The following is a 26411-nucleotide window of genomic DNA, read 5'->3' as shown; positions in this document are numbered from 1 at the left end:
CAGGTTACTTTTAACATACTTGGTCTGCCAGCGCTGTAGCTTTGAACCTCCATGGGTGTCTCTGCGGAGCAACTCTAGGGATTGGCACATGCATCAAGATTGGGGAATGGTATGATAATGTTCTAGGAAGTATAGCAGCTTTGGACACCCACCCCAGTGCCCTCTGTGATAGTAGCCAGATGTCGATCCTCGAGTGCATTTCATGCACAGATGAGTAAAATGTGTTGGTTCGTTGCGTGCCATTCAGTGAGCGCCACACTTCACAGAGTTCCAGATCTGTTATGTGAGTGTGTATTGTGCGGGCTGTGTTAGTAAGTGATCTTGGGGCATCGGATGTGCGGTCCAGTCGAGTGTTTAGAATTGTTTTGAAGTCGCCCCCGCAAATTAACTAGGCTGTGGGGTAGTTGGCACATTTCTTGAACAGCTCAGAGAAAAACATTGGATCGTCTATATTTGGGCCATATAAATTTAAAAGTAGTACCTCTTCTTCCGCTTGTTTCCTGTGTACCAAAACATAGCGTCCCTCTGGGTCACTTTCTGTGTTGTAGTGGGTGAATGGCAGTGCTTTGTGTATCAGTGTGAGCACACCGCGTGCCCTACTGGAGAACGACGTATAATATCGATGTTTAACCCACCCGGGTGTTATCTTTTCGGCTTGATATCCTAATAAGTGGGTCTCCTGAAGATACACAATTTGAGCCCCCAGTCTGTTAATGTGTGCCACTATTGTTCTCCTTTTTACCGGCATCCCCAGGCCTCGTACATTCCAGCTTAGTAATGTGATCCCATTCATGTCGTTCTTAGTCATTTGTAGCCGTGCCATCTAATAGGACTGTGTTGTAGAAATGTCTTGAAGGTTTCTTGTATATGGTTGTGGTCTGTACTTGTGCATTTTGAACTGTAACACCCCTCCGAACATCCCCACCCTCATAGTTCCCCGAACTTCAACTATGCCCTTACCCTCCCACCCCCTTCCTTAATGGTCTGTTTGGTCGATCATCAGGGAACGCTGCCGTGGCAGCCGAGGCCAGAGATCATTGTTCGTTTGCCCTCTTAGCTTTTGTCCTTAGAATTATCCGTTGCTTGAACTCATAATGAAAACAGAGGTTTCCGTTATTCCACGTATCTCGTAGACAGCCTATTAAATTACAGGTATATACTTCCTCAATTGTACTTGTTGACGTCCTCTGTGTCTTTGGTATCATCACTCATGCCCACGCCGGCGAGATCTATTCCCACTACCTTCTGACTGAGTCGGTATCTGTTTTGCCTGTGTGGAGATGTGTGTTTCTATAAAGCTGGCAGCTTCCTCCGGAAAGGTGAAAAAGTATGTCTTATTATTGTGTTGTATTGGAAGCCTAGCATCGCATCGCCAAGCATACAGCATCGCATAGGGGACTTTGCGTTCTCTGAGTATTCTCTTGACACCTGTGAAAGAGTCTCTCTCTTGTTGCACCGCAAGTGTATAATCCGTGAATATTCAAACGATGTTTGAGCCCAATTTCAGTTCTTGCTTGTCTCTAGCGGCCCCTAAAACCAGATCCCTGTCCCAGTAGTTCATTATTCTTGCAATGATTGGTCTTGGATATGTGCCTGGTTTGGGGCACGGTGCCTGGTATCTATGTGATCTTTCCACCACAAACATGGGGGACCAACCTGGGTTTCAAAGCAAATCTTTGAGTAGTTCCTCCACTGCCAACTCCATCGGGGCCTTGAGCACGTCCTCCGGGACCCCAACTATGCGAATATTATTTTGGCATGACCTGGCCTCTAAGTCTTCACACTTAAGTTTCACCCATCCTATGTCCTTTGCCATCTCTGTCACTGTGTTGCGCAGCGCTTCCAGTGTATCTTCAGTCGTACTGATTCGAGCCTCCGTGATACGGCCAGTGGCCTTTTCTAGTTGATGCCTTATGGTCGTCACATTCGAGTTGATCCCGTCTAGTTTATCATTCAGGGCTGCGAACCCTTGCTGCATGGATGCGAACATTGCTTGGGGATCCATAGTCGCCGGGGGAGTAGAGGTGTCCTGGGGCGCCTGCACAGTCCCAGGATCAGCCATAGTGTCTGTTCTGACTACCGCTGTTGAGTATTTGTCAATGGTGCCCTTTCCCTTTTTGGAGCCTATCCCCTTGGGCATTGTTTCCAGCAGCTCCTCAGTCTCTTCCTCTGTTCCTATGTTTCTCCTAAGAACCAATGATGGGATTGCAAGAGTCGTGGTCACCTTCCGCCGTTGTTTTCCGTAACAGAGGACAGGGTCACAGCCAGTAGTAAGGATGCAAGAGTTCTTGGATAACCAGCACAGGATCTCCATGCATGCACCGGCCCTGCCGTCAAGATGTCTTATCCGGTGGCCGACTATCTGTGACCAGCTCCAATAAGTAACTAATAGTCCCCAGGGCACAAAGTTTGTTCTGAGTCTTGTTCCTGGGTTCTAACTCTGTACAGCTCCCTTTCCTCAGTTAACTGGCCCCAACGGTGTCTCAATCTCCGCTCCAGTAGTGGACTTGTGGGGCACTAGCACCTCCGAGGTGTGGAGTCTCGGTGTGGGGTTTTTTGTTGGTGAGTTGTGTTTTAATTGTCTTGTGTAGTGCCCAAGCGTGCGTACCCTGAGTGGGGCAGTGCCGCTCATGCCTCTGTGTCTCCTTATTCCACGTGTCCGTCGTTGTTTATATCTGACGTGCCCTCTTTGCCGTTACCTGTATTCTCGAGGCCTGGGGGCGGTGAGGGACCGTCGGTTGGGCTATTCTGTGCCGGACGTCAAGGTCTGTACGTTATGGTGATGATCAGCACCTCCGGACTGGCAGAGATTCAAAGCTGGGTCGTGTAGCATGATGGAACTCCCGTTGTGGCAACAGTACGTATGCCCTCCCAAGTTATGGCCAATGCCCTGGGCTTTGCGGCTGCATTTACACCCCCCCCCCCCTCATGTCTGGTGCTGTGTAGGCCAAGTCTATAATGCCTGATCTCTGGTGGGACGGCGCTTCGTCTCAGAGCATGTTTAGTTTGTTGTAGATCGTCCTCAGAAGGCGTGTCAGCGGCTATTTATTCAGGTTATGTGTAGTGTTTGTGAGTCTTTAACTATCCACTGCGGCCCTGGAATGCCTGCGTTGTGGGGCTGCAAGTGTGCATGTAAGGGTGCACAGGTTCAGCGGCTCTCCCTTTCCAGCTCCTCCTCATGCGGGCTGCCCAGTGTTGTCCCTCGTCCCACGGCCAAGCACCTTTCTTGCCATCTTCAGCGCTCGCGTAGTTGTCTTTGCTGCTGAGTTCTGTTTCCACGTCTATTTTTGGGGAGCTGCGTTACTTGTACTTGTTGACAAAGGGCATGTTGCTGCTCCCTAATGTGCACGCTGGGACGCGTATTGGTGGTGGCCGAGTTGAAGCTTCACCCTTCGCTGTGTTCGATAGGCTGGCTGTGTCCAGAACAGTGGGTGCAGGGAATCCGGAGTGGGCGATGGGCGCGGCGTGTTTCCTTGCGCCCTCCAGGAGTGTGAGAGCGCTTCCTCGGGGTGGCTTCGACTTCAAACATTGTATTTCTGGTTCTCTACCACCAATCGCTGCGATTTTTCACAGGCCAAAAAAACGAAACTGGATGCAATGATTTAATTTCTAAAGGCTCTTATAGCATGTAGCAGTTCTGCTGACATTAAACCTATACAAAAATAGGCCACTGGGTGTAGTGTGGAAGTATATTTTCACTGCTGTGCTATCACCGTTCCTAAAATCATAGTTTGCATTGACTTCTAACACAAAAATCCATGCAGGAACAGGATACAGTATTACTGGAGCAATGGAAGGGTTGGTTTTAATTTGTGAAATGATAATTGTTTGGAAGAGCAGACATAAGAGACCACTTTCTGTGTGAAGGGTGCGAGAGGAGCTTTGAAAGACCGTCACGTACAAATTGTCTGAAGTCTTTGGAAAAGGCTATGCGGTTTTGGATTTATTTTACAGTGTAGATATGGGCTATTGCATAACTGTGCTGATCTTTTTCTGTGCCCAGGAGGACCCTGGGGCGTGAGAACATAAGTCAAGACATTTCCAGTGTTTACAAAGTTGGATTCACCTTAGCATATCATCTCTGGAAATGTAACTGCCGAAGAACAGTGCCAATATGTAAAAGATGAAGAGCTTCTCTCTTGGTGTGTGTGTGGAAGGGAAGCACATGTGTGTGCCTTCTGTGCAGTACAAAATTATTGTTATGCCGTTTTAACATTTTTTACAGCCACCTTTTTGGTGGACGTGAAAATAGGCTTTGCTGAAAATCCGCCATCAACCTGATGCAATGTTTTGCCTCTTCTGTGAGAATGCCAGTGGGTCTGTGTGCAAGGGTGGGCTGGCCGATAGGGAACTTGGTAGGCCTCTGCATTCTGGGCCACTTTTGTATGGTAACCTATTTGATTTCCAACTTTTCTCATAGGAAAAGGGTTAGGTTTACTGAAAACGTGTAATATGGGGCCACGTCAAAAATGATTTCCTGGGCCTCTTTTGGCCCCCAGTCATTCCACCGCTGTCTTTGTGGCAGTGTGAGAAACCTGAAGGTATTCACCCGAGAAGACTTCGAGAATCCCATATTCAAGGAGCCATGGAAGGGCTGGTGCTCTCAGATCCTAACCATGTGGGTGGACGAATGAGGGAGGATCACCTGGGTAGGGGAGCACAGGGTTGTGCTTTGGGAAATGCCCCAGGTGAGACACAGTATTGTACCGGGGAAGGAGGAGGGGAGGACAGGATCCCTGAGACCTTTGTAGGTTGTACCACATCTGTCTCCTTTCCTGCCAATGAGTCTCTCTTGCCCAGATCGAATGACACCTCTGTATATGAAAGATCCCCTAGGAATCTAAACCCTGTTGCGCTTGTAAACAATCTCTTCCAGAATCCCTGTTTCCCTGTGTCCTACCCAAATGCTCCCAGTCATTCTTCTTCACATCCCACTGATTATTATTTCCCAAACTCCCAATCTGCTTTGACAAAACACCACTGCACCCCCTATTCATTTCACAAACCCTACCAAACTCACCCTTCCGAATTTGTCTACCCCATTAGGACGAAGGATATAATTCTGCATGAATCGTTTTCCCCATCCTGCCCAGTAGGATACTTCAAGACTTTACCTCCATCCCCACCCCTTTTTCGACACAAACACTTTAGCACACCACAGAAGACGACAGACTAACGCCAAAATTGTTTACCTGACATGTCCCGACACAAGGGTCAGGCAAAGTCGGCAACTCGCCAGAACCACACACACCTGGTAACACTTTCCTTTTCCCACATGGACAAAGGGTGGAGCACGAGAGCACACTACGAGCAAGGGCGATAGCTCGACCAGGCAGCTATCCCAATGCGGCAATTCAAGAGGAGGAGAAAGGCGACGAGAACCGAAGGGGTGACAAGGAGAGAAGCGACCATGCCCTTTCCGACCCAGACCCGCGAAGCCTCAGTGGAAGGAATCCTAAAACTGCAAACAATAGCCACCATGTGTTGCAGCAGATGTCAACGGTACACAGAGCACGCCTGCATTGATAATCAGGACAGGGAGAGATGCTTGCTACTGTGGCACCGTCCTTGACTCCAGTGACAAAAAAAGCCAAGCGGTTCATCACAGCCGGTGAGTCGGTCGAGGAGAGAACCGATAAGAAATCGAACTGTGTTGAACGAAAGTGGCAAATGGCAAAATAAGGGAAGTTCAAAGAACTGTTAATGCCTTAGGGGAAAACCAGCTGCAGAGGGGTCTGACACCACATGGGTGCTCAGTCGAGAGACTCTGGTTGACCCTACTGTTTGTTGAAACTATTGATACTAGAAGGCCCTAGGAGAGCCACAAGGAAAAGGTCAAAGTGGTCATACAGGGGTCTAGCAAAACCCCCTGTACAGTTGAAAATCTTTGTTTGACCGGCACGTAATTGGAAAGCTAAGAGAGGAATCCCACATAGTGAGAAATGAAAAGGAACTGTGTGGTTGGCAAGAGTGAACCCGACGGAGGGATGCCAACAATAAGGGGCAAAGCATGATGCCCCAATGAACCTTTTATTGACGAGAGTGAACCCGACAGAGGGATGTCCACAGTCAACTGTCTAAATGGATGTAAAGACTTGTGAATGCGAAAGTAGAAGTCTTTTGGAAATAGCCGTAGTGAACCCAATGGAGGGTGGTTAACATTCAAGAAGGGTCTCAGCCCAGAAGAGGGGGATCCAAGGGTGAAAAGCCATCACCCACCAACACGTGAATATAACAGAGAAAAACATTTAAATACAAGCCAAAGTGAACCCGACGGAGAGAGGCTGATATTCCAGAGGGGTCTGATCCCAGAAGAGGGGGACCCAGGGTGAAGAATCGCCACGCTAACTGCAATCCGAAAGGAACTTTTGTTTGTTATTTTGAACACATCAGGCACTCGTAAGCAAGGGAGTTAACCACCGAAGGTCCTGATAACGCTAAGAACTTTTTGTGAATCTGATCCCAGAAGAGGGGGATTCAGGGGTGAAAAGTCATCATCCAATGCACATCCTGAAAGGAACTTTTTATTTATTTTGAACACATCAGATCCTTGGTATCAAAAGACGTTTTGTAGAAAAGAGACTTAACCACCAGAGGTCTTGATACCTGAGAAAGGAACTGTAGTCTCGTGCTGGGAAAGCTCGAGCGTGTCCTGTGCTCAGGAGTCCCGCCTTGTCCAGTGCTCAACATATGGGGGAGACCCCCAGCTAATACATCCTGACTTTATCATTTGTGAAAACTTAATTCTTTCTTGTGAAAGCTATCCCAAACTATTTTTTTGTATTTAGTTGTAAGGATTGGCAATTGTTTTTTTTTTTTTGTATAGGCCCTTTTATTTCATAAGACGCAACTAGGACTGCCCTATTATTTGATGGTCATAGCTTGCTCCCATCTTAGATTTAGGTTTAGATTAGGCATATTTCCAACTTGCCTATACAGTTTAATAAACGCCCTTGAACTGTCTTTACTGTTGCCACCATGAGTTCCTTACAGCATCCAGTGTTCTCACCTTCATCTCTTCTATTCTGTCGTCTCTTCTGATGTGCCCTCCTCAACTCGGGTGCTTTGCCTCCCTTTCCCTCCCTGAATTGCCCCATGCTTCTGATACAAGTGCCCCCATGACCCGACTTACCAGTTATTGATCAATGTTACCAGCTGCTGCCACTGTTTTTACTGCCTGCAGAATGACACCAGCATAAAGTGCTGGCAGTGTTTCCCCGCTAGCAAAGGCTTTCAGTGGGAGGTCCTGGCTCTTGGGGGGGGGGTGGGGGGGAAGTTGGAGGGGAGCAGGTATGGTTCAGACTGCGATTACTCAATAAAGAATGATTTTACTCTCAATTTGTTAAATATCATAGGGTGTACAATAGTACAATACAGACTTCAAAATCGTACCTGGAGCCCTTGGAGCACAGTAATTACTTTTGAATCTTTCCAGTTCAGTTATTGTTTTAGTGCCTGTCAGTAGCATTACATGAAATAGGTGCATCAATTTCCTTCGAATAATGGGTGGCATCCCAACTGGCCGTGTTTCAGACATGAGTCCTTGCCCATGGAATTACAGGGCATCCATTTAGTTGAATTTAGCCACATGTTATGAGACACTGCATCAAAATTAGCTCATTTTCACATAATGCAAAGGTAAAGTTACTAAATGCTTTTACACACTCAAAGAAAATCAAACCAAATAGTGTCACTCCAGCACTTGTGCATAGGGCCTAATGTCATGGAGCAGTGCAGAATGAGTGGTAAGCAATTAGCACTATGTGCAAATATCTCCTTAAAGTAGAAAAAAGAACAGGAACAACATGCAAATCTCTCCAGAAATGAGTGAGACATGGAGCAAATACCATACAGAAGGCCCCAAAAGACTGCAGCAGGGGTCTGCAACCTGTGTATGTCCAGATGTGTTGGACTATGACTCCCATGATAACTCACCATTGACTATGCTGGCTAAGCCAGATGGAAGTTGTAGTCCAACACATATAGCGAGACAAATATTTAAGATCCTTGGGCTCCTGTAATGAAATGCTTGGAAAAAGTACAGGAATGTTGATGAGCTTGCAAAGCCATTCTCTTTAAGCATAGTCATACTGGTGGCATTCTGATGGTAAAATAGCAAAACATGGGATTTCTTCTAACCGCAAATGTGCTGATGAATTCTGTTAATCTAGTGGATTTTTTGCAAACATTTCAATTTACCAATTTTTTTCATGGACGAACGTGCTTCTGAGAACAGTGAGATGTTTTGTATAAATACTGAGTCTTCCATTTTGGGGTCACTAGGGGTCTCCCTTGCTACCCCTGGCCAAAAAAAGGCCTGTATTGTCACTTGTGGGCGGCATCAAATGACATAACTTCCTGTGATGTCATCAGATGTCCAGGGTGGTGTGATGTCACGTCCGCTACCCCTGGCATTTTGGTGAAATGACATACCTGGTCCTTCCCTGGCTTTTAACTACAGTCTAGTGAGGGCTGAACAAGAAGTCGCCACTGACACCGAAGCGGTCCACAACACAGAGTTCCCCTGCCACATAATACACGGCTCAGTGCTGTCCACACTCCAGGACAATTTATGTTGCAGGTGCTCAGGGCGCCATACCCCACATCACAGCCTGCACCGAAGAGAGGCATTAGAGCAGGCGTTGAAGGCCCCTCCTAACTTGTGTCGCAAAGAGGCCAGCACCAGAAAAACAAAAGATGAATTGCCCTTTATTAAGAACAAAATAAGAACAAAATAAAATACCACTGTTAAAAGAAACGCCATATGTTGCATGTGAACCACAATAAAATGTAGATTCTCAGCATATGGTGCTCCAAAACCATATTGCAATCACCGTAAGTCTGCAGAGAAAACTGCACACCGTAACAAGCAAATTGTACTAGAGGCCAAATGCAAAATACTTATTTGCTGTGACAAGAAGCAACGAAGAAGGAAAAGAGCCTGATTACACAGTCTTTTTTTCTCTGTAATATGACCTGTTATGATTACAGGGTTCATGAAGCGGGCTCATTAAGGAGTTCTATTTCCTTATCTTCGAAAACTGTTTTACTTTAACAATTTCTGGATGTATTTTATTTCCTTTGCTGCTTCATGAGTCAATGTACAATACTGCATAATAGAATGCCTCTTGTCTTGACATAGAATCAGGGCACTAGAATTTTGTTTTACACAAGAGAAGGAGAGTGCAAATGTCACTGGGAGAGCAAATAATACATTTTTGTGTTGTAATACACATGTAAATATTCCCTTTGCTTATATGTAAGCATGAAAACATTGTGTATGTCTGCTTAGTATAGATTTAGAAGTGGTCAAGATTGCTCACTCTTTATTATTTCCAAATGTAATGTGTTGTTTCAAAATGAATCCAAGTATTTAAAGATTTCATTAGCCGTCCTACATGTAAATATTCCAGCTTAATGGCAGCTGCTACTTACTGATTGGCCCCCTAACTGTTTTAAAAGATCCGCTGGGGCGCACAAAAAGCAGGCAGAATTTGCAGCAACATTGTTGCTGATGTACCTGGCGGCCCTTGTGCCCAGGGCCGGCCTTAGAGGCAGCAGCGCCCTAGGTGAATTTGCACCAATCCCCCTGCCCTCGAGGAGCGCCACATTTGTTTGGTCCCTCCCTGTTCCGGCACCTCACAGGGGGTTAATCACTGGAATAGGACACTCATGCATGCTAATGCCTGAGCGCCCTATTCCAATGAAAACCTCCTGGCTCCCTCGTCAGAGCAGGGAGGTAATCCTAATGTGAATAGGGTGCTAATGCTCTGCATCTGCACCCTATTGTTATTAAATGCACCCCACCGCCGCTGGCGCATTTAATAACAAAAGGGCACCTGCCGCACCTTTTCTCACTACACCAACTCGGGGGAGCCCTTAAAAGACTCTCCCGACCTGGCGTGGCGGGGGGGGCTAATGGCACCCTGGAGGGGCATGGCACCCAGGGCGGTAGCCTGACCCCCTCCAACCTCTCTGCTTGTGCCCATGCCCTGCACATGCCTTTCTTCAAATATTTGTATTGATTTTAACAGAGAATATAGCAACAGATATACCTAATCTGTTCACATAGTCAGTACTTGGGATTCAATGTGCGATGTGTTGATTTGTTATTATTACTAAATCTGTAATACATGTGCCATGAGGATGGGATATCTCTAAACAAGAGATCAATTGGAATAATAGTCTATTTTGGTAATACGGTTAGGAGGCTTGACTAAAAATAACTGAGATGTGACTCTTCAGAAGTAAGGGTATGGGATGAGGATGACGCACACATAACCTAGGGTCATGGATTGGTAGCAGTCTTTTAAACATTGATTGTAGGGAGAACCGTGAGCGGGAAGTTCATGTTACCATAGTGATAGCATCTAGGTATCGTGACAGGTTCATGGGTTTGGCCCTGGCTGTCAGGGGGGCTAGGGGTGCCGGGGATCCCTCTCAACCTGGTGTAGGCAATCTACCCAGGTAATGCAAAAGGCAGACCTACCACAGACGTGGTATGAGACAGTTGAGGGGGAGGGCCTGCACCAGCTCCCAAGTATGCCTGCAGCCTCGCATGTGAATTTTTTGGTATATGTTTATAGCGCGCTCAGAACGGACCAAACATATAATTGCGCAAATGATGTTTTATAGTCGAGCTATTAAAGAAAATTAGAATTCATAGAAGTATCCAGGACAAAAATAGCAATCTAACCAATCCCTATGAGTGACATATTATTTAAACCGGAACGTTTTGAGTGCTTTGCGAAAATTAAGCAAAGTGTCCAGGGTCCTGATTTCCAAAGATAAACTATTCCAAAGTCTTGGACCATACACAGAGAATCTTCTATCGCCTTTAGACACAAATGTGGATGACAGAATGATTAGCAGTGCTTGGTCATTTGATCGTAGACATCTGGCCGATTGATAATACCTGAGTTTGTCCTTCAGGTAATCCGGTGCCAAGTTATTCAAACATTTGAATACCAGACAAGCTATTTTAAATTTTATCCGGTCTTCAACTGATAGCCAGTGGAAGGTGCCTCAATCTGTCCCAATGCCATCATGCCTGGCCAGGTCTCTTTTTATATATTTTTTAGATGGTACTCACAAAACTACAGCTACCATCCAGCGTCCGACACCTCAGAAACCTGGGATGGATCCTGTGAAGTAGCACAACATAATGAACTGGGATTACAAGTTCCATAATTCACTTGGGATGAAAACACAAAACCTGGCCTGGTACAGGAGAAATGGACAGATTACCAAAGTGGGAATGGACAAGCCGTCCGCCACCCACCCCCCCTCCCTTTGGAAGCTGAATAGGGGACAGTAGACCTACCCCAGACTGGCTGAAGGGGAGCAGCGAGAGGGCAGCAGCAGAGGAGCTGGATCCATCAGGTAGATGACCAGCACTAGAATAAAACATTTGTAGGCCAAGACTTATTGGGTCGAGGAAGGGAACAACTAACAAACAACCCCAGTCATCAAATGGACCAAATGGCAAAGATGAAAGCTGAAAAGGGGAGGCTAGTCGTAGTTTTGAAGGCTTTGAGGGGATGTCCCGGCTCTCGGGCACGGGTGGGGGGGGGGGGCTTATAGGTCAGACAGTGATTACTTCATAAAGAATGATTTCACTCTAAATTTGTTAAAAAACGGAGTACAATACCCAGACTTCAAAATCGTACCTGGAGCCTTTAGAGCACAGTAAATAATTGTGAATCTTTCTTGTTCACAGTTATTCTTTTAGTGTCGGTCAGTAGCTAGCATTACATGAAATAGGTATTTGTGATTTTGTGTTAGTCTTTAAATACGCTGTATACCAACATTCCCTAGCTCATTGAACGAGATATTGCCCAGTAAATGCAGGCTACTTTTTGTAAAATTCCATAATTCTATCCAGAAGGAATTCATGTTTAGGCAGATAAAAAAAACCTATGTTGCAAGTCGCTTTCTGAGTGCCATGATTTGGGGGAGGAGGCAAGGCATAGCTTATGGAGTTAAGGGGTGAAGAAAAGTAGGTTGAGTAGAAATACATTGATCCATTTGTGTGGTTTGCTCTCCAAGCAGAGTCCCATATGTAATCATCATGCCATTTTATTGGTCGGCTATCTGTTCTGTTTAAGAGACCATTCTTGGCAAAGGGAAGGCATCTGGCACAGGAAATCTGGCTGAGCATTGTTTGCCCTTCTGGTGTGTTTCACAGACGGAGATAATGGATGCTGCTCTACCTTGGAACCCAAATCAAAAGATAACCCCCCCGAGCTCTAGAGTCTACTGCTGGTTTATATAAACCATGGAGGTGGTGGTGTCCATCCTGCTCTGGACCTCCTTTCCCTGGATTAAGGGGAAAAAAGATCTGAAGAGATAGGAAAACGGCCTACATTTGGATGCCCCTGGATTGCTGAGCTGTATATTGTGGCTCCCCAACCACAAGCCTGCCTGCAGGTTTGTTTGCTTCATCCATAATAATAATTGTGTTGAGTTCTGATGGGATCATAATGGGAGTGTTGAAGTTCTGCGATTCTGGTGACCTGTGCTGATTGAGGTCGGACGAAAGAGCATAGAGTTGGAGGCTTTCCTATGAAGTTAACCTCACACATGAGGTCACATGATCATGCATTTGTAACCACTTATCAGGTGTAGACTCTTTTGCTGAAGCAACTTCCAAAGATTGTCTTTGCAATCTGTCTTCCGAAAGAATCACCCTCCTTTAGCTGGACTCAAGCTCAAATGAAGATAAGGTCTTGTGGCGATGAAGGTGTGACATCTTTTGATTCTACTGGAATCTGAGGTGTGTTAGGAAACTTACATGTTCTCTCAACGCCTTCTATCCCCTTTCCAATCACTACTGGCCCAGCCAATTGTCCAAATAGGAAATACCTTCACTGTGAAGAATAGTGACTTTAAGAGCCGGGACATTTTGTAAAAAAAATAAAATGACCTCTGCTATTCTGAATTCAGGAGAATGATGAATTGCACAAATAAGAGAAAGAATGGGGGCGAGAACCTCTTTTTTTGTGAGGGGGCCTGACTCTAGAGGGTTAAACAGGAGTAGCAAAAGTAAGGTTAGAGTCAAAGGCTACCCTAGTCATGGGCGTGAAAGGGGAGGTCACCTAACTGTTGGCCGTGGAGCTAGAGATTAGCTAGCTCAGGTCACGGGTAAAAGATCACCAAAAGTTAAAAGGGCCTCTCTTGTATTGAGAAATAATTGTCACTTATGCTACTAACCCACCATTATGCATATCACAATATATTTCCATATGCATACGAAACGTGCTACCTAAAGGCACTTGCCTATTTATGAATTCATGTCTTTCATGTTATGTTGAATTAAAACTCTTTTCTGTTGAAAAATTGAATCATACTTCCTTTTAACTTTTGGTGATCTTTTACCCGTGACCTGAGCTAGCTAATCTCTAGCTCCACGGCCAACAGTTAGGTGACCTCCCCTTTCACGCCCATGACTAGGGTAGCCTTTGACTCTAACCTTCCTTTTGCTACTCTTGCAAAAACAAGTGTCACTATCTTGTAGAAATAGAAATCTGTGTTCTGGTGGTTTTATCGGAGTATGCACCCAAGTGGTCCAGAGATCGAAGGCAGTCCCCTTTTTAATATGAAGAGAATAACCGCCTGAAGGAACTGCATCTTCTAACAGAATGTTCCGTCATATGTAAAACCAAACAGTAGCCAACTGTCAATTTTGGAACCAATAAACGTTTCCAGACCATTCTAGGCCAATTGTACTCAGGCTGTCGCCCTTTTGTGCTCCCACACGTTTTCCCTGCAAAAGAGCAGCCTCCTAGTTCATCTCTCTTTGCTTAAAGGGTTCTCAATTATCTTGTATGTTGAGGCCTGGAAAACCTCAGGCTTGTATCTCTGTGTTTATGCCCACTTGGGGATAGTTGTAGCCTGTTTTTGTCCTGCTTCTATATTTTTCTCCTGGTACCTTCTACTGTGGAACAAAGGGTTACATTTTGTTCCTTCCTTGTTTTGATCTGTGGCTGTTCTTTGGATATCTTTGACAAATTTGTCCCACAAGGGGTGTGCATTGCTGCCTTTATTAGTGATGTTATAATGGGGTTGCTTGAGGGAGTGATATCTATGCAAGCCAATGGCCAGGGCGCGTAGGTTTAGAATGTTAACATTTGCTACGGCGGCAAATCCCTGTGAGTTTGATAGGATCCTGAGTTCCGATGTTCTTATAAGGGGAGCACAATTGTTGTTCCTTTCAAAATAATTGGGCTCCGTCCGCTTAGCGGGGGCTAGGAGCCCGTCTACATGCAAAGACTATTCCCTGTAGCTGTTTTCCTATGGCTTACTGCACGTAAGGCAGTCCTTCAAGAGGGAGAATACTTTAGGACTGTGCCAGGCATTGCCCCATGCCATATTTAGTACCTGTTTGTAGTGAGTTACTGGCAGCAAGGAGACCGATGAGGACCTGTGTAATAGGGCAAGGGGGAGGTTTTAAAGCCCCATCTCCCCAAATTACCTTTATTCAGAATGGTTTGAGGTTTGAGCGTTTCTGCGTGTTGTGTTTTCTCAATACGCCCCATTCAGCCCTTGGTATTCTATTTCTTACATGACAAAGGGGTTTTAACAGGCAGACACACTCTTATTATCCAGGCAGTTGGCTTAGCAAACCTAGCTATTCAGTATTTTATTCCTTGGAGTGCTATACGGGCTTGTGCCTAAGGGAGCTTTTGTCCTTAAGCGCATCATGGGATAATTTTTACAAAAGTGCAATCCTAGCCTTGTTCCCAGAGTGCCCTTACAGGTGTCCAGGACCCAATTAATTGAAGACTGTTGGGCTTCTCAGCGATGCAATTAGAATGACACACCGGTGCTCTTGAAGGACGAAGATGATGTTGCTATAGAGCTGACCTATTGCCTTTGTTGATGACTTGTATAAATATGATGGTAGTACTCTGATCGCTAAATGGGATTTCACTGGAGCATCATACCAGTGTTCCTTATTTAGAATGATCTTTGATTGTTCAAGGCCTAATCTTTGCTAAGTGAACTGAGAGTCATGTCTCCTGAGGAGTAAATAGTGACCACAGGGCTGTTAGAACTCCTTTACTCTTTCACTAATGAATTATGGAGAAGGGAGTCTGTGTAAATACTATCTTTCAAGAGCAATGGCAATATTTTAAGTGTTCACGTTCATGAGCTCATGAAGATTTAATTGTTCAAGTTAATAAATCATTGACTTTGTTTTTCACGTTTCAGTGAATTCTTTACTTATGGGGCTGCCTTTTACAAGTTGTCCCTTATGGGTAATTACTAGTCCTGTTTTGGTAGACTATGTATTGGAAGGTGGAGGCATGAACCAATTTTAAAAACTATAATCCTTTAATGCCATCTTGGTGACTGACACTGTCTGTTGTTGTCAGTGTATACCAATCCTCAAACCAGGTACTGATATTATTTCCATCTCCTGTTCATGCCACACATTAAAACCTGTGTGCCCTTCAGCTTAATAAGGGCACTTCAATCAAGGTTGGGAATGTTTCATAACACCCAGGATAAAGGGGCTTGCATGTCGATTATCCATTGGTCTATGCTTGACTCACCACACATAACGGAACCTTTTTTCCTGGCTCCTTCTGGGACCATTTCTTCTTCCTCAAAATAGTCAGCAAGGCTGTCTTTCAGGAGAGATGAGAGAGATGAGAGAGATGAGAGAGATGAGAGAGATGAGAGAGAGAGATGAGAGAGAGAGATGAGAGAGAGAGATGAGAGAGAGAGATGAGAGAGAGAGATGAGCGAGAGATGAGCGAGAGATGAGCGAGAGGAAAAAAAAAAAAAATTACTAGCGCCAAATTCCCCAAGAACCCCTTTGCCCTGAGACCTTCTCAAGAATCCCTGGCCCACAGTGATTGTGAAGTCCCAATAAAGACCCTTGGAATTACTGCACGAGTCAGTGTGGTTCTTTGTGGCGGGCTGCCTCATCACATTCTCCAAACAATGAGGAGAGAGAGATGCTCAGTAGAGTAGCAAGCGCCACTGCAAGGAACATTGTGCGCCGTCAGCTGACATGAGCTCAGGCCATGCTCCCCAGCAGCTACAGCAGAGCTCGTGAGACAAGCATGGTATCAAGAGATGACAAAGGTTTAAGTTTTAAACCGTAATCCTCTTTATTTACAGTCAGGATGGCCTAGCTTGCCCTATCTCTAATTTGGGATTTCCCTCAACTGATGCCATTAAGGAAAGTCTAAGTCCAAAACAAAAGTCTGTATGTGTCAAAAACATATGCTTACCCTGACATCTAACTAATCAGAGTGTAGGGATTGTTTTGTTCAACAAAAATAGTGTTCAAAAGTAAAATGCAAAAACAGAGTTCTGCTGGAGCTCATATCTGGTTCCCTTCTCCAAGTTGAAAGCAGATTAGTTCGCAAAGTTCACCGAGGTATCTTAGGGTTCCCTTCTCCAGGCTTTAAAGCACTCTGATTCATAAAAGTCAACAGGCTTCTTAGGGATCCCTTCCCCACGCTCAAAGCCCCCTGGTTTCACAAAGTTCAACAGGTTTTTCAGGGCTCCTTTCCCCAAGCTCTAAATGCCTTCTGGTTAACAATGTTCTGCGGGTTTCTCAAGGGTTCCTTCCCCAAGCTTTAAGTACTTTGATTAACAAGGTTCAACAACTGTTCTCCATCATACAACAGGGCTCTGGGTTCTCTTTCCCAACGTTCAAAGTCTCTTGTCACGCTATTCAGCAGTCTCACTATATTTGACAGTAGCTCTGGATTCCCTTTCCCAAAGCCCATAGCACTTTGAATAGTTCACAATATTCAATAACAAATCTCTTGGTCTCCTTGATTATTTTCATTGTTTGTTGGGACCCTCTGGTCTAGGCGCAGTTGATAGACAACACGGTCCACCCATTACAGGTTGCGCAACCATATGCCCTTCGCTTCCGAAGCTCTCTTCGTTGTGCTTTGTTCAAGTTTTGCTCACGCTTCATTTTGCTCACACTGCTTCATTTTGCTCACACTGCTTCATTTTGCGCACACATCATTTTCCTCACATTTCATTGTGCTCCCCTTCTCTGTTGCTCGTTAATCGTCCTTTATACTTGCAAGGGGTCGCCCATTGTCCAGAGACCTTCCAACACGTATCCTTCCTTGTATACGGTCACTCTGATTCAATGTTTTACACACTTTTTGCTTTCAGGTCATTGTTCACTTCTACACTCGATTGTCCTTTTGCTAAGGCTTCTCGCCTTTGTTCGAAGACTTCTGACTACGTGCCAACTGCACGCGACCACTCCTCTACACTATATCCATTCGGTTCATTGTTCACTTCTACACTTGATTGTCCTCTCCGTTAAGGCTTCTCCCCTTTTGTTTGGAGACTTTCGACAACGTGCTGGCTCTACGCGACCACTCTGCTACACTGTATCCATTCAGTTCACTTTTGCACCATGTTTCTTAACACATGAAACTCGCCGGTCGCTCTGGGAGATCTTGCTGCTTCTTCACTCCCAAGGTTTCTGCCCTTACGCACTCATGGGCCGCTTCTCTACTCAAAGGAACGAGAAGTTTGAAGCCACCAGTAAGGGACCGCCTGCCCACACAGCTTCCTCTTACTCCTGCTGCCGGCTCACCAGAGACTCAATTCTCCTGATACGCTCCTGCAGACAACTTCTCTCTACTTCACCACAGCGTCTTGGCGTCCCGGTTTCTTCCACTGTGCGACATCTCAGCTTGCCTTCCTTTCTGCACCTCTCCCAGCACGTTCTTCTTGCTCCCAGGGGGTTTCTCCTTTTTTATACAGCTTCTAGGCAATAATGGGTTGCTGGTGCAAGGTATCGGACTCAATAGCCTGTTTTTGCCTGATTCTGTTAATGGCAAATATTTGGTTTGATTAATGGTTTTCCTCTATAGCCCTCTTCTTTGTGTCAGTACTTTGCTGGAGTTTCCTAAGGGAGCTCTGCATTACTCTGTGAGGCTTCTTCCCCGCCCAAGCATTTGATGTAAATTCAGAGGGTAGGACAGGATATGTAGGACAGGATATGAATGGCAATATCCTATAATGGCTGAAGGACAGTAGGGTAAATCAGTGTTGGAAAGGGGGGGTACTATGTCTCCCCCTCAAGCACCCTCTCCCCAATCCCCAAGGATCCTCCACTCATGTGATCCTCCCTCGCTTGTCCACCCCCAGGATCGGTATCCAAAAGCGGTGGCCCTTCCCTGACCACCTGAACAGAAGATCCCTGTGGAGTGGAGGTCAGAGTACCTTTAGGTTTCTCACAAGCCCCACAACATCGAATATTACATGCTATCCCCAGAGCGGCTTTCTGACAAAACCAGACACATTTCAAAACTTACCATGGACCTGGCAGTGGATCCCCTAAACAGAATTGCCACTTGGAAATCTGTAGTGAAGTATTCTTTTGAGAAGGTCTGGTGTGCTCATTCCTAAGGTGGGTATGTCTTCTAGTGCAACCACCAAAGTCACCATTAGTGCTGACTGTCTGATGCTTTCTGAAACGAGGTCTAATAACCACTCTGCTTTCTGGTCTATGAGCTTTGGTATGGCTAAATGTTCTGACCCATCATTGATGGAGTACAATTCCTGGAATGTATCAAAGCGTGGTTGCTCAAGTACAATTGCATTACACCTAGCTGCTTTGAGGCTCCCTGATACAAACCCTTTCCAACGTGGGCTCCTGGCACGACGGACCCAGGTGGCAGAAAGAGGCTGGTTGTAGCCACATTTCAATGTATTCTAGCATTTCTAACACCTCCCAGGCAAGGAAGACAGGGTAAGATTGGCCAAGGGAAGTCTACTGGGAGAAGGAGGGGTGGGATAAGAAGGGCACAGGCAACGCAAGGTATGAGTTGTTTTTGGTGAGTTCAGAGGAGAAGGTGGCAGATCAAGAGACCAGGAGGAGGAAGGATGGTGGCTGAGAGTGGAGGTGTTTTGCAGAGAAGGAAGGGGAGATGGACTGTTAGTTGGATAGGAGTACTTGGTCTTGTAAAGGTTATTTTTTAATCTGGCGTAAAACCAGTATAGGCGTTCTTTAATAAATGGTGGTTGGGGCAGCATGAGTGCAGACTAAGACGAGCAAACTTTAAAAGTGACTCAGAAGTGCACTCTACTTTGCAGGATCTGGGGGTCTGCACTGGCAACCAGCCAGTGTCTGCAGGCACAGGCAAACCGTGTATGTCCATTCTTTCGTGTGTGGGCGTGCACAATTTACCCATCCACACATCAGCGCTTGTAGATTAGTTCACCTTTAGATAAATGGTGGTGCAAAAGAAGTCGACCTAAAGAATATTTTGAGGGTGTGACAAAGTCACTCCTACTTGAGAGTTAATATGCGCTTCACAGAGCTATCTTTAATAAATCTGAATCTCATTGGACAAGAGTCACACAATAGGCTACATCCTTGATGCGAGAAACATTGGGTAAACTGAGAAATTTTATGAGTGATCTAAATATGCAAGTTGGGTATATCCCTTTTTAAATCTACACAATCTCTACCTTCTGGGCGTTCCTATGCTTGTTAAATCAAATTCTAGAAGCAGGCAAAAGTTAGAACCCAATTTCAGGAGAATCAAAATGAACTAGTATGCCAGCTAATGAGGGTTCAGTATGAGAACCGAGTTCAACTTTCTCATATTGAGACAAAAATGTGAATGTCTTATGGCATCATTGATTTTTTAAATTGATTTTCTTCTTTTTATTTTTACATCTTAAATCTCAAATTTTGATTTACAAACACTGGTGGTTGAACTCGTCCAAAAATTAAACATGAAGAAGCACTTGAAGAGTTAAACAGACATAGGTTAGGGTAAACCTTAAATGCATTTTATAATGATGAATCCAAAAGTTAACAATTGTTGAAGATGTGATGACACTGAATTATTGTAGAACACCTCATTATTACATGTGCAACTTATTCAAAACAAAGAACGAGTTACTTTCTGTAGTTTGCATTCTGCATACCCCAACATTTACTTAATCAATGGTTTAGTCGCACTTTCACACCCAGTGTAAGGTGCCTTTAATTGGCTGTAGTGCTGCTAACTGCGTCATCAAAAATGTATAAGGTTAAGGCTCTTGTATACCTAAAGTGTCACATTTCTGTCTCTGAGAATAATGGAGCTGTAAGGATATGTGGTAAAATGAAAGCTTAGTAACTGCACACTGTGATGAATTGCTGTGGGCTGTTGAGTTTGGGAACAGGAAAGGCTGACCTGTTTGAAATGTTGTGTGATTCAAAGGTTGGATAGAAATGAAAGTTAGGGATGAGGGCTTTTCACTGAAAGTTTTCTTTTTACTTGTATTTATATGCTGACAAACTCCATAGTGCCCTCCCTGTGCCTCTGCTATTAAAGGTATATTTGAAATAACGTATTTCAAGTTCTTTCCACAAAACATCTATTGCCCTGAGATTGATGAGAGTTATTAATAATCAGTGTTTGTAAATCTGGATTTAATGCTCCATATTTAACACTTCATAATTTTCTTTTTTCTTTCTAGAGTGAAGGTCAGAGCCAGCATGTCCAGTGGTGGCAACCACTCAAACAAGAACACTTCCTCCAACGGCACAAGTAGCAGCAGTGTCTCCAATGTGTATTTTGGCCAGGTCTGTCTTGAGCACCATCATATCTGGAAAAGATTGTGCAGTGTTTGATTCCTTTTTGTTTACTTCTATTTTTGTTTCTCAGAGTTTGTACACCAAAACATACCATTTTATCACGACTAGATTGATCCCGATATTGATGTTGCACCCAGCGCTCCCTTTTTATCTTTTTTTATTTATCTTAAATGAACTGCAGTAAAACATGTCTGTTCAGTCACTGGGCCCACCGTTGGGATGTGGCTTTGTTTCTCATTCTACGACATTTCCAACTGTTTAAACATTTTATGGCATTGCTTCAAATTATATCTACATTTATTGAACAATAAAATTACTTGTTTCATTAATCTTTAGCTGCAACATCTTTATATTCATATCATTTTCTTTTGATTCCCATTTTGTATCCTATCCTGGGTGAATGTGATGGCCAGGGGCTCACGGGATCCCTCGTTTACTGTTTTTCGGTTCACCATCGCGGGGCGGGCAGCCCACCCCAGCACCCAGAGTCTTTGGAACATCTTCCTGAAGTGGCTCACTTTTCATACTACCCCTCTGTTTGGAAGGTGCTTTGGAAACTGAAGTCTTTCTGGAGCAGGAGAGCCTCCTCTGCTCTCTTGGTGCCTGTACTGGCCTGATACGTAGAATCACCCCAAGAGAACAGTCTGTGTTCGTTCTTTAAGAGATGTCTCCTGAATGCATGTGAGTCCCAGAGTCGGTTCTCTAATCTCTCTAAAACGCTTATGAGTTTTGGTCAGTGTCAGAGGGATTCAACATCTGTGAAGACTGGTTAGACCTTTGCACTGATGCCCAGAAGTCATTTTCGCATGAGTTATCTTTGTTGCCCACAATTCCATTTCCCTTTTGTTGTCTTTAATTTCTTGCCTGAGGTCTGCACAGAAGTTACCCATTTCTTTTTAGATGATAGTAGTAACTTCCTCTTTGAACAGAAGGAGGGAACCTTCAAAGACTTGTCGTGTCTGCATGTCCTTGGTCCTCATAGATGTGTTAGGTGGTACAGAAGTTTCTCTTTGGGTTTGGCACTTCAGTGGTCATATCTGTGGAATTATCCTTATTCTCCCTAATAGACATTGGTCACACATACATCATCACACCCCAGGAAGAGGGGGCAAAGGTGGTTCGCTGGTGATCACCCCTTGACACACGTCATAAATTCTGGGTTTGATAGGAGGCAGAATAAAAATTGGTAGAGGGTGGACACCACTCATTTCCTTAAATGTTCTAGTGTCTAAACTAGTGCATACTCTTCGAAATGCATAATCAATTTAAGGAGCACCTTGGTAAACAAAACCTGTGGCACAAGGATATAAAATATATGCATAAGGTTCAAAGTTGCCCTTGGACCAACCAGGTGCTCACTATGTACCCTAATAGACATTGGTCACACATACATCATCACACCCCAGGAAGAGTGGGCAAAGGTGGTTCGCTGGTGATCACCCCTTGACACGCGTCATAAATTCTGGGTTTGATAGGGGGGCAGAACAAAAATTGGTAGAGGGTGGACACCACTCATTTCCTTAAATGTTCTAGTGTCTAAACTAGTGCATACTCTTCGAAATGCATAATCAATTTAAGGAGCACCTTGGTAAACAACCTGTGGCACAAGGATATAAAATATATGCATAAGGTTCAAAGTTGCCCTTGGACCAACCAGGTGCTCACTATGTCCCCTAATCACAGGTTGAATCAAAATTCATATCAATATTTCAATAATTCCAATGCATATTTAAATGATGTCTCCCATAAACATTATTTTGATGATTTGGGGTTGATTTACCGAAGCGGAAATGTTCGAGGGAGAAAAGACCGAAGATTATTTTTTCAAAATAATCTTCGGTCTTTTCTCCCCTGAACAGTACTGAGTTACCCCTACCCAGACCCCCACCCAGACCCCCAACAAACCTCTCCCCACACGCCCACCCCCTACTTACCTTGCATTCCGTCTCGCTCTGTCCCTGCAACGCCTGTTATCTTTCTTCCTTGATTGGGAACCGGCACTGCAGGGTCCTTTCCTTTCCTTTCCTTTTTGCTTTTCTCTTTATTTCTTTATGTCGGGTCAGCTGCGGGGTGTCACTATACTGTATAGTATAGTGAGCTGGGGGTTGTGGGGAACTCCCCTGCAGCCTTTTTTTTTTTTTTAGACTGCAGGACAGCAGTGGGGGACACCCCTACAAACCCTGCTCACAGTATAGTGAGCAGGGTTTGCGGGGGACACCTCCGCTGCCCTAGACCAAATTGAAAAAACCTACCCAACCAAAAGTCGACCTTTTTAGAAGGTAGAACATTTGGTAATTGTAAAGACTGGAGGGGGGTATCTGTACTCCTGCTCTCTATATGGCAGAGTAAAAGCACAGAGCACCCCAGCCAAGATTCTCTATTTGGTAACGTTGGACGAGCATTCAATGCTTAAGCTCTCAGGAGGTGATGCAGGTTGGTTCTTAAGTACAGTGTATTCCCCAAGCCCCCACAAAGGAATGTCCACCCACTATTTTACTAATAACACAGTTATTTATATAAATAAGGTTCAAGTTATATACACACAATAACACACTTTGTGCTCGGGCAATACTATAATAATAAATATGTACAATAGCTATGTCGTACCACAGTTAACTCTTGATTCCATTAAAATGAACAACTTTTGACAGTCTCAATGGCATACAAATGAAATAGTAAAGTGAATCAACAACAGACATAAGAGGGAAGACTAGTTGGATTAAACAACTGGCAGAATACTGGGTCCCAACCAAAGACACAGCTCTGTGTGGGGATCCCCCCCACCTGAGAAATCTGTAAATCATATATTAAAGAAGCTCAGTCCATATATTGCTTAGCAGAGTCTGATTTCCTTCTACAAATGTACTACTACCTCAATACCTGGTTTAGCAGAGTTCGACGCTGTGTCGTCGACGGATCCTTCTTGAGTGAACTCCCTTTAAGGCAGGAGCCATGGATCACCGAGATTCCTTGAAGAAAAGGTGAACAACTTTGTCAGGACGGCAGCTTTGGCCTTTGCGGTGCCTGTGGGCGATCGATCGTGGATGTCCTGCGAAGATGAGGCATGTGGTGTGCCTCAACAACGATAGTTTGTTGCTGCAAAGAGTCAATGAAGAACATAGGCCCAGCAAGGGCGTTGGGTTGTCGGCGTCTGGTGTCGGCGATCGGGACTCGACCACGGCTGGCTTTCCGATCTTCGTCAGCGTCTTTGAGGACTTTGGGTGGTGGGAAACCCACTGGCGGATTCTCCTCGGTTCGGCGGCGAACCTTTACTTTCTCCGGCAGGAAAAAGCAGTCGACCGCGATGAGCAAAGGAGTCCTGGATTCAATGTCTAAGGTAATGGCGCGTTGTGGCATCGGTCGGCGATGATGGTCGTCGACGGTGGTGGACTTCAATGTCCGGGTGCTTCGCTTAAGATTACTAGGTTGCCGACCGGAGACGGGGACCGCCGTTCCATGACTGACTTCCGGGGAGTCTTGGTGAAGGTTAGCTGGTGCATGGTGTTCCCCCGTAGCTCGGGAAGAAGTCTCCTAGCCAGGTTCTCTCTTGGATCAGTTCTTGGAGACACGTCTGCTTTCGGATTGCGGCGAAGGAAAGCAGCAGCAATGCCTTCTTCTTCTAGACAGGTAAGTGTAAAGTTTCGACTTCAGCTTCTGAATGATATCCGTGAGTGAGAGGTCCCCAGATATACTGTTCGGTCTCTCGTTCACTCTTCTGGGTCACACTCACGCAACCAATCATTCAGAAGGGCATACTGGCAGCCATGCAGGCAGCCAATCAGGCTCACAGTGCACTTAGGCCATTCTTCTCCATCCAGACACTCACAACACGGAATGTAGATTCGGACAACCCAGCCATTCAGCACTCCACACTGCATTCATGCTAGTTTCGGGCAGGACTGTCTCATTCATTGTGTCACACACTAGAAGCCAGACACCCATAACATGAAATGCATATTGGTCACACACTCCATTCACCCAGGACCCACCCCAAGGGTGTACCCACAACATATAGTCATGAGGAAGGCTCCAGCCAGTCTGGCCTGGGCTTCCCCACAATACCATATATGGAACTTCCACCCAACAGCCAGTCAGGGGAAGGGACACATTCAGGGCTTCGAGGACCTTGGGAAAACAAGGTAACCAGCAATAGAAAGCAAGAGGCCACAGGGGCCATCTTGTCTCCTATCAGGAATCGACTGATTCCAATGGCAGGGCCTGGGTATCCCAAAATGGAGGATACTCGGAGCACCTGTCAAATTCAGCATGGAGCCCTGCTCCGTGGGCCGCGCACAGGTGCCCAAAAACATACACTAGGGGGAAAAGGATTGTACCCCCACCCATGGGTGCCATAAGGGTATCCCAATGGTCTGTTCACCAAACCAAAAAGAGGAAGAGCTGCACTGCCAGGAGTCCTGCATTGGGCTCCTGGGCAGAAAATAACACAGAACACACATGATAAAAGGACTAGAGGACAAGGAGGCCCTGTCCCTCCAATGCATTTCCAGCATCACAGTTGTACCTTCGTTAGGACTTTTGGTTGGGTAGGGCTTTTCAACTCAGTCTTTTTGGCCAAAACCATTTTGATGACTGTCAATTTATTGCTTCATAGAAGGCAGTATAAATTCTGACACTGCGTCGTAAGGCCAATGAATTTTGGATATTAATCAGTTTTCAGGGCTAAACGCTATTCAGGTAAACCAACAATTAACATATCATTAGGTCCAAAATTGTGCAGTCGGGAGATTGACACACACAACATAAGATAAATATTTTAAAAAGACGAAACCTCAAGAAAAAAATAACAAAACATTGGTTAGCATGTTGTGTATTTCACAGTCATTGAAATATATTATTGTAAATGTTTAAATCACTGACTTATTACCTGCATAAAAAAATTGGTTCGGGCTTCACTGTGAAAAGAGAACGGCAACTTGTGTCCACAAGTTAGCTTCATTATATTATGTTATGACACATAGTTAATCCCCAACATTCTTTTATGGTATAGAGTCTTTCTTGTAACCTCTTGGAGTTTAATGGTCATGTTCCACTGTACAGTCCAGATCAAGTTGCCAAGAGGAAAGGAGTTACCCAGAGGAAAGGTTCCCCAAAAGAGAAAGGTTAAATATAATTGAGGATCCCTGGTGGACTACATAAACCTTCCATTCTTTAACAATTCCAGCCAGCTTGCCTGCGAGATTCTGTAAAAGCTCCAAACGAGACGGCAATCTCTGGGCTGCCCCGCTGTGCTCCTACCCAGCGCAGCCTTACCTGTATATCCTTAGTTCTCGTCGCAGGCGGTGTGATGTCATGAATGTGCCCACGTTGTGATGTCACAACTGCCCGCGTCCCACACACATGCCTTTCAATAATTTAATTGCTGACATCAAAAGTGTTTGAAAATCCATCAGGAGTGGAATATAATTTAAAATTACAATGATGCAAGCAAATATATGATCTTATGGGAAAGTATGTGGTATCCATTGAATGGGGGTCTGGCACTGTGACGTACATTATAAAAGTATCTTGTGTGCGGTCTTGGGAAGGCTGCTATTTATCCATTTGTACTGGGAAAACTACATAAACTGGAGGTCCTATAATTGTGTCGTCACAAAGGGACAAGCTGTCCTTAATCCATCTATATTCTAACCTTCAAAGAGCAGAACATGAGCTCTCATGGTCGCAATATGTTTGACGGTATGTGTATGCCATTTATTAAGTATCTTCCCGGAAGTGCCTGGAAGTGCTGTTTGGGCTGAGACGCTGTGCCCTGATCAGCCTCTTGAACCCTTTCACTGAGGACTCGCATATTGGACTTTTG

General features: G+C 45.0%; 1 protein-coding gene across 3 annotated transcripts in view; it reads left to right on the top strand.

Moving 5' to 3' along the window:
* Nucleotides 1–26411, top strand: part of RAD52 (RAD52 homolog, DNA repair protein) — a 632693-nt gene that overhangs the window by 127530 nt on the left and 478752 nt on the right. For 2 of the 3 annotated variants that reach the window (XM_069628612.1, XM_069628610.1), the window contains exon 2: nucleotides 20473–20578. In XM_069628612.1, coding sequence (XP_069484713.1) covers nucleotides 20492–20578 — 87 coding nt within the window. In that variant the 5' untranslated portion in view covers nucleotides 20473–20491. The remainder of the gene's footprint in view (nucleotides 1–20472; nucleotides 20579–26411) is intronic. The other variant, XM_069628611.1, reaches the window with a different exon arrangement.

Source organism: Ambystoma mexicanum, chromosome 12 (genome assembly GCF_040938575.1).
Source record: "Ambystoma mexicanum isolate Mex_15411 chromosome 12, UKY_AmexF1_1, whole genome shotgun sequence".
NCBI lineage: Eukaryota > Metazoa > Chordata > Amphibia > Caudata > Ambystomatidae > Ambystoma > Ambystoma mexicanum.
The sequence above is the reverse complement of the archived record's forward strand: the minus strand, read 5'-3'. Positions and strand labels throughout refer to the sequence as shown.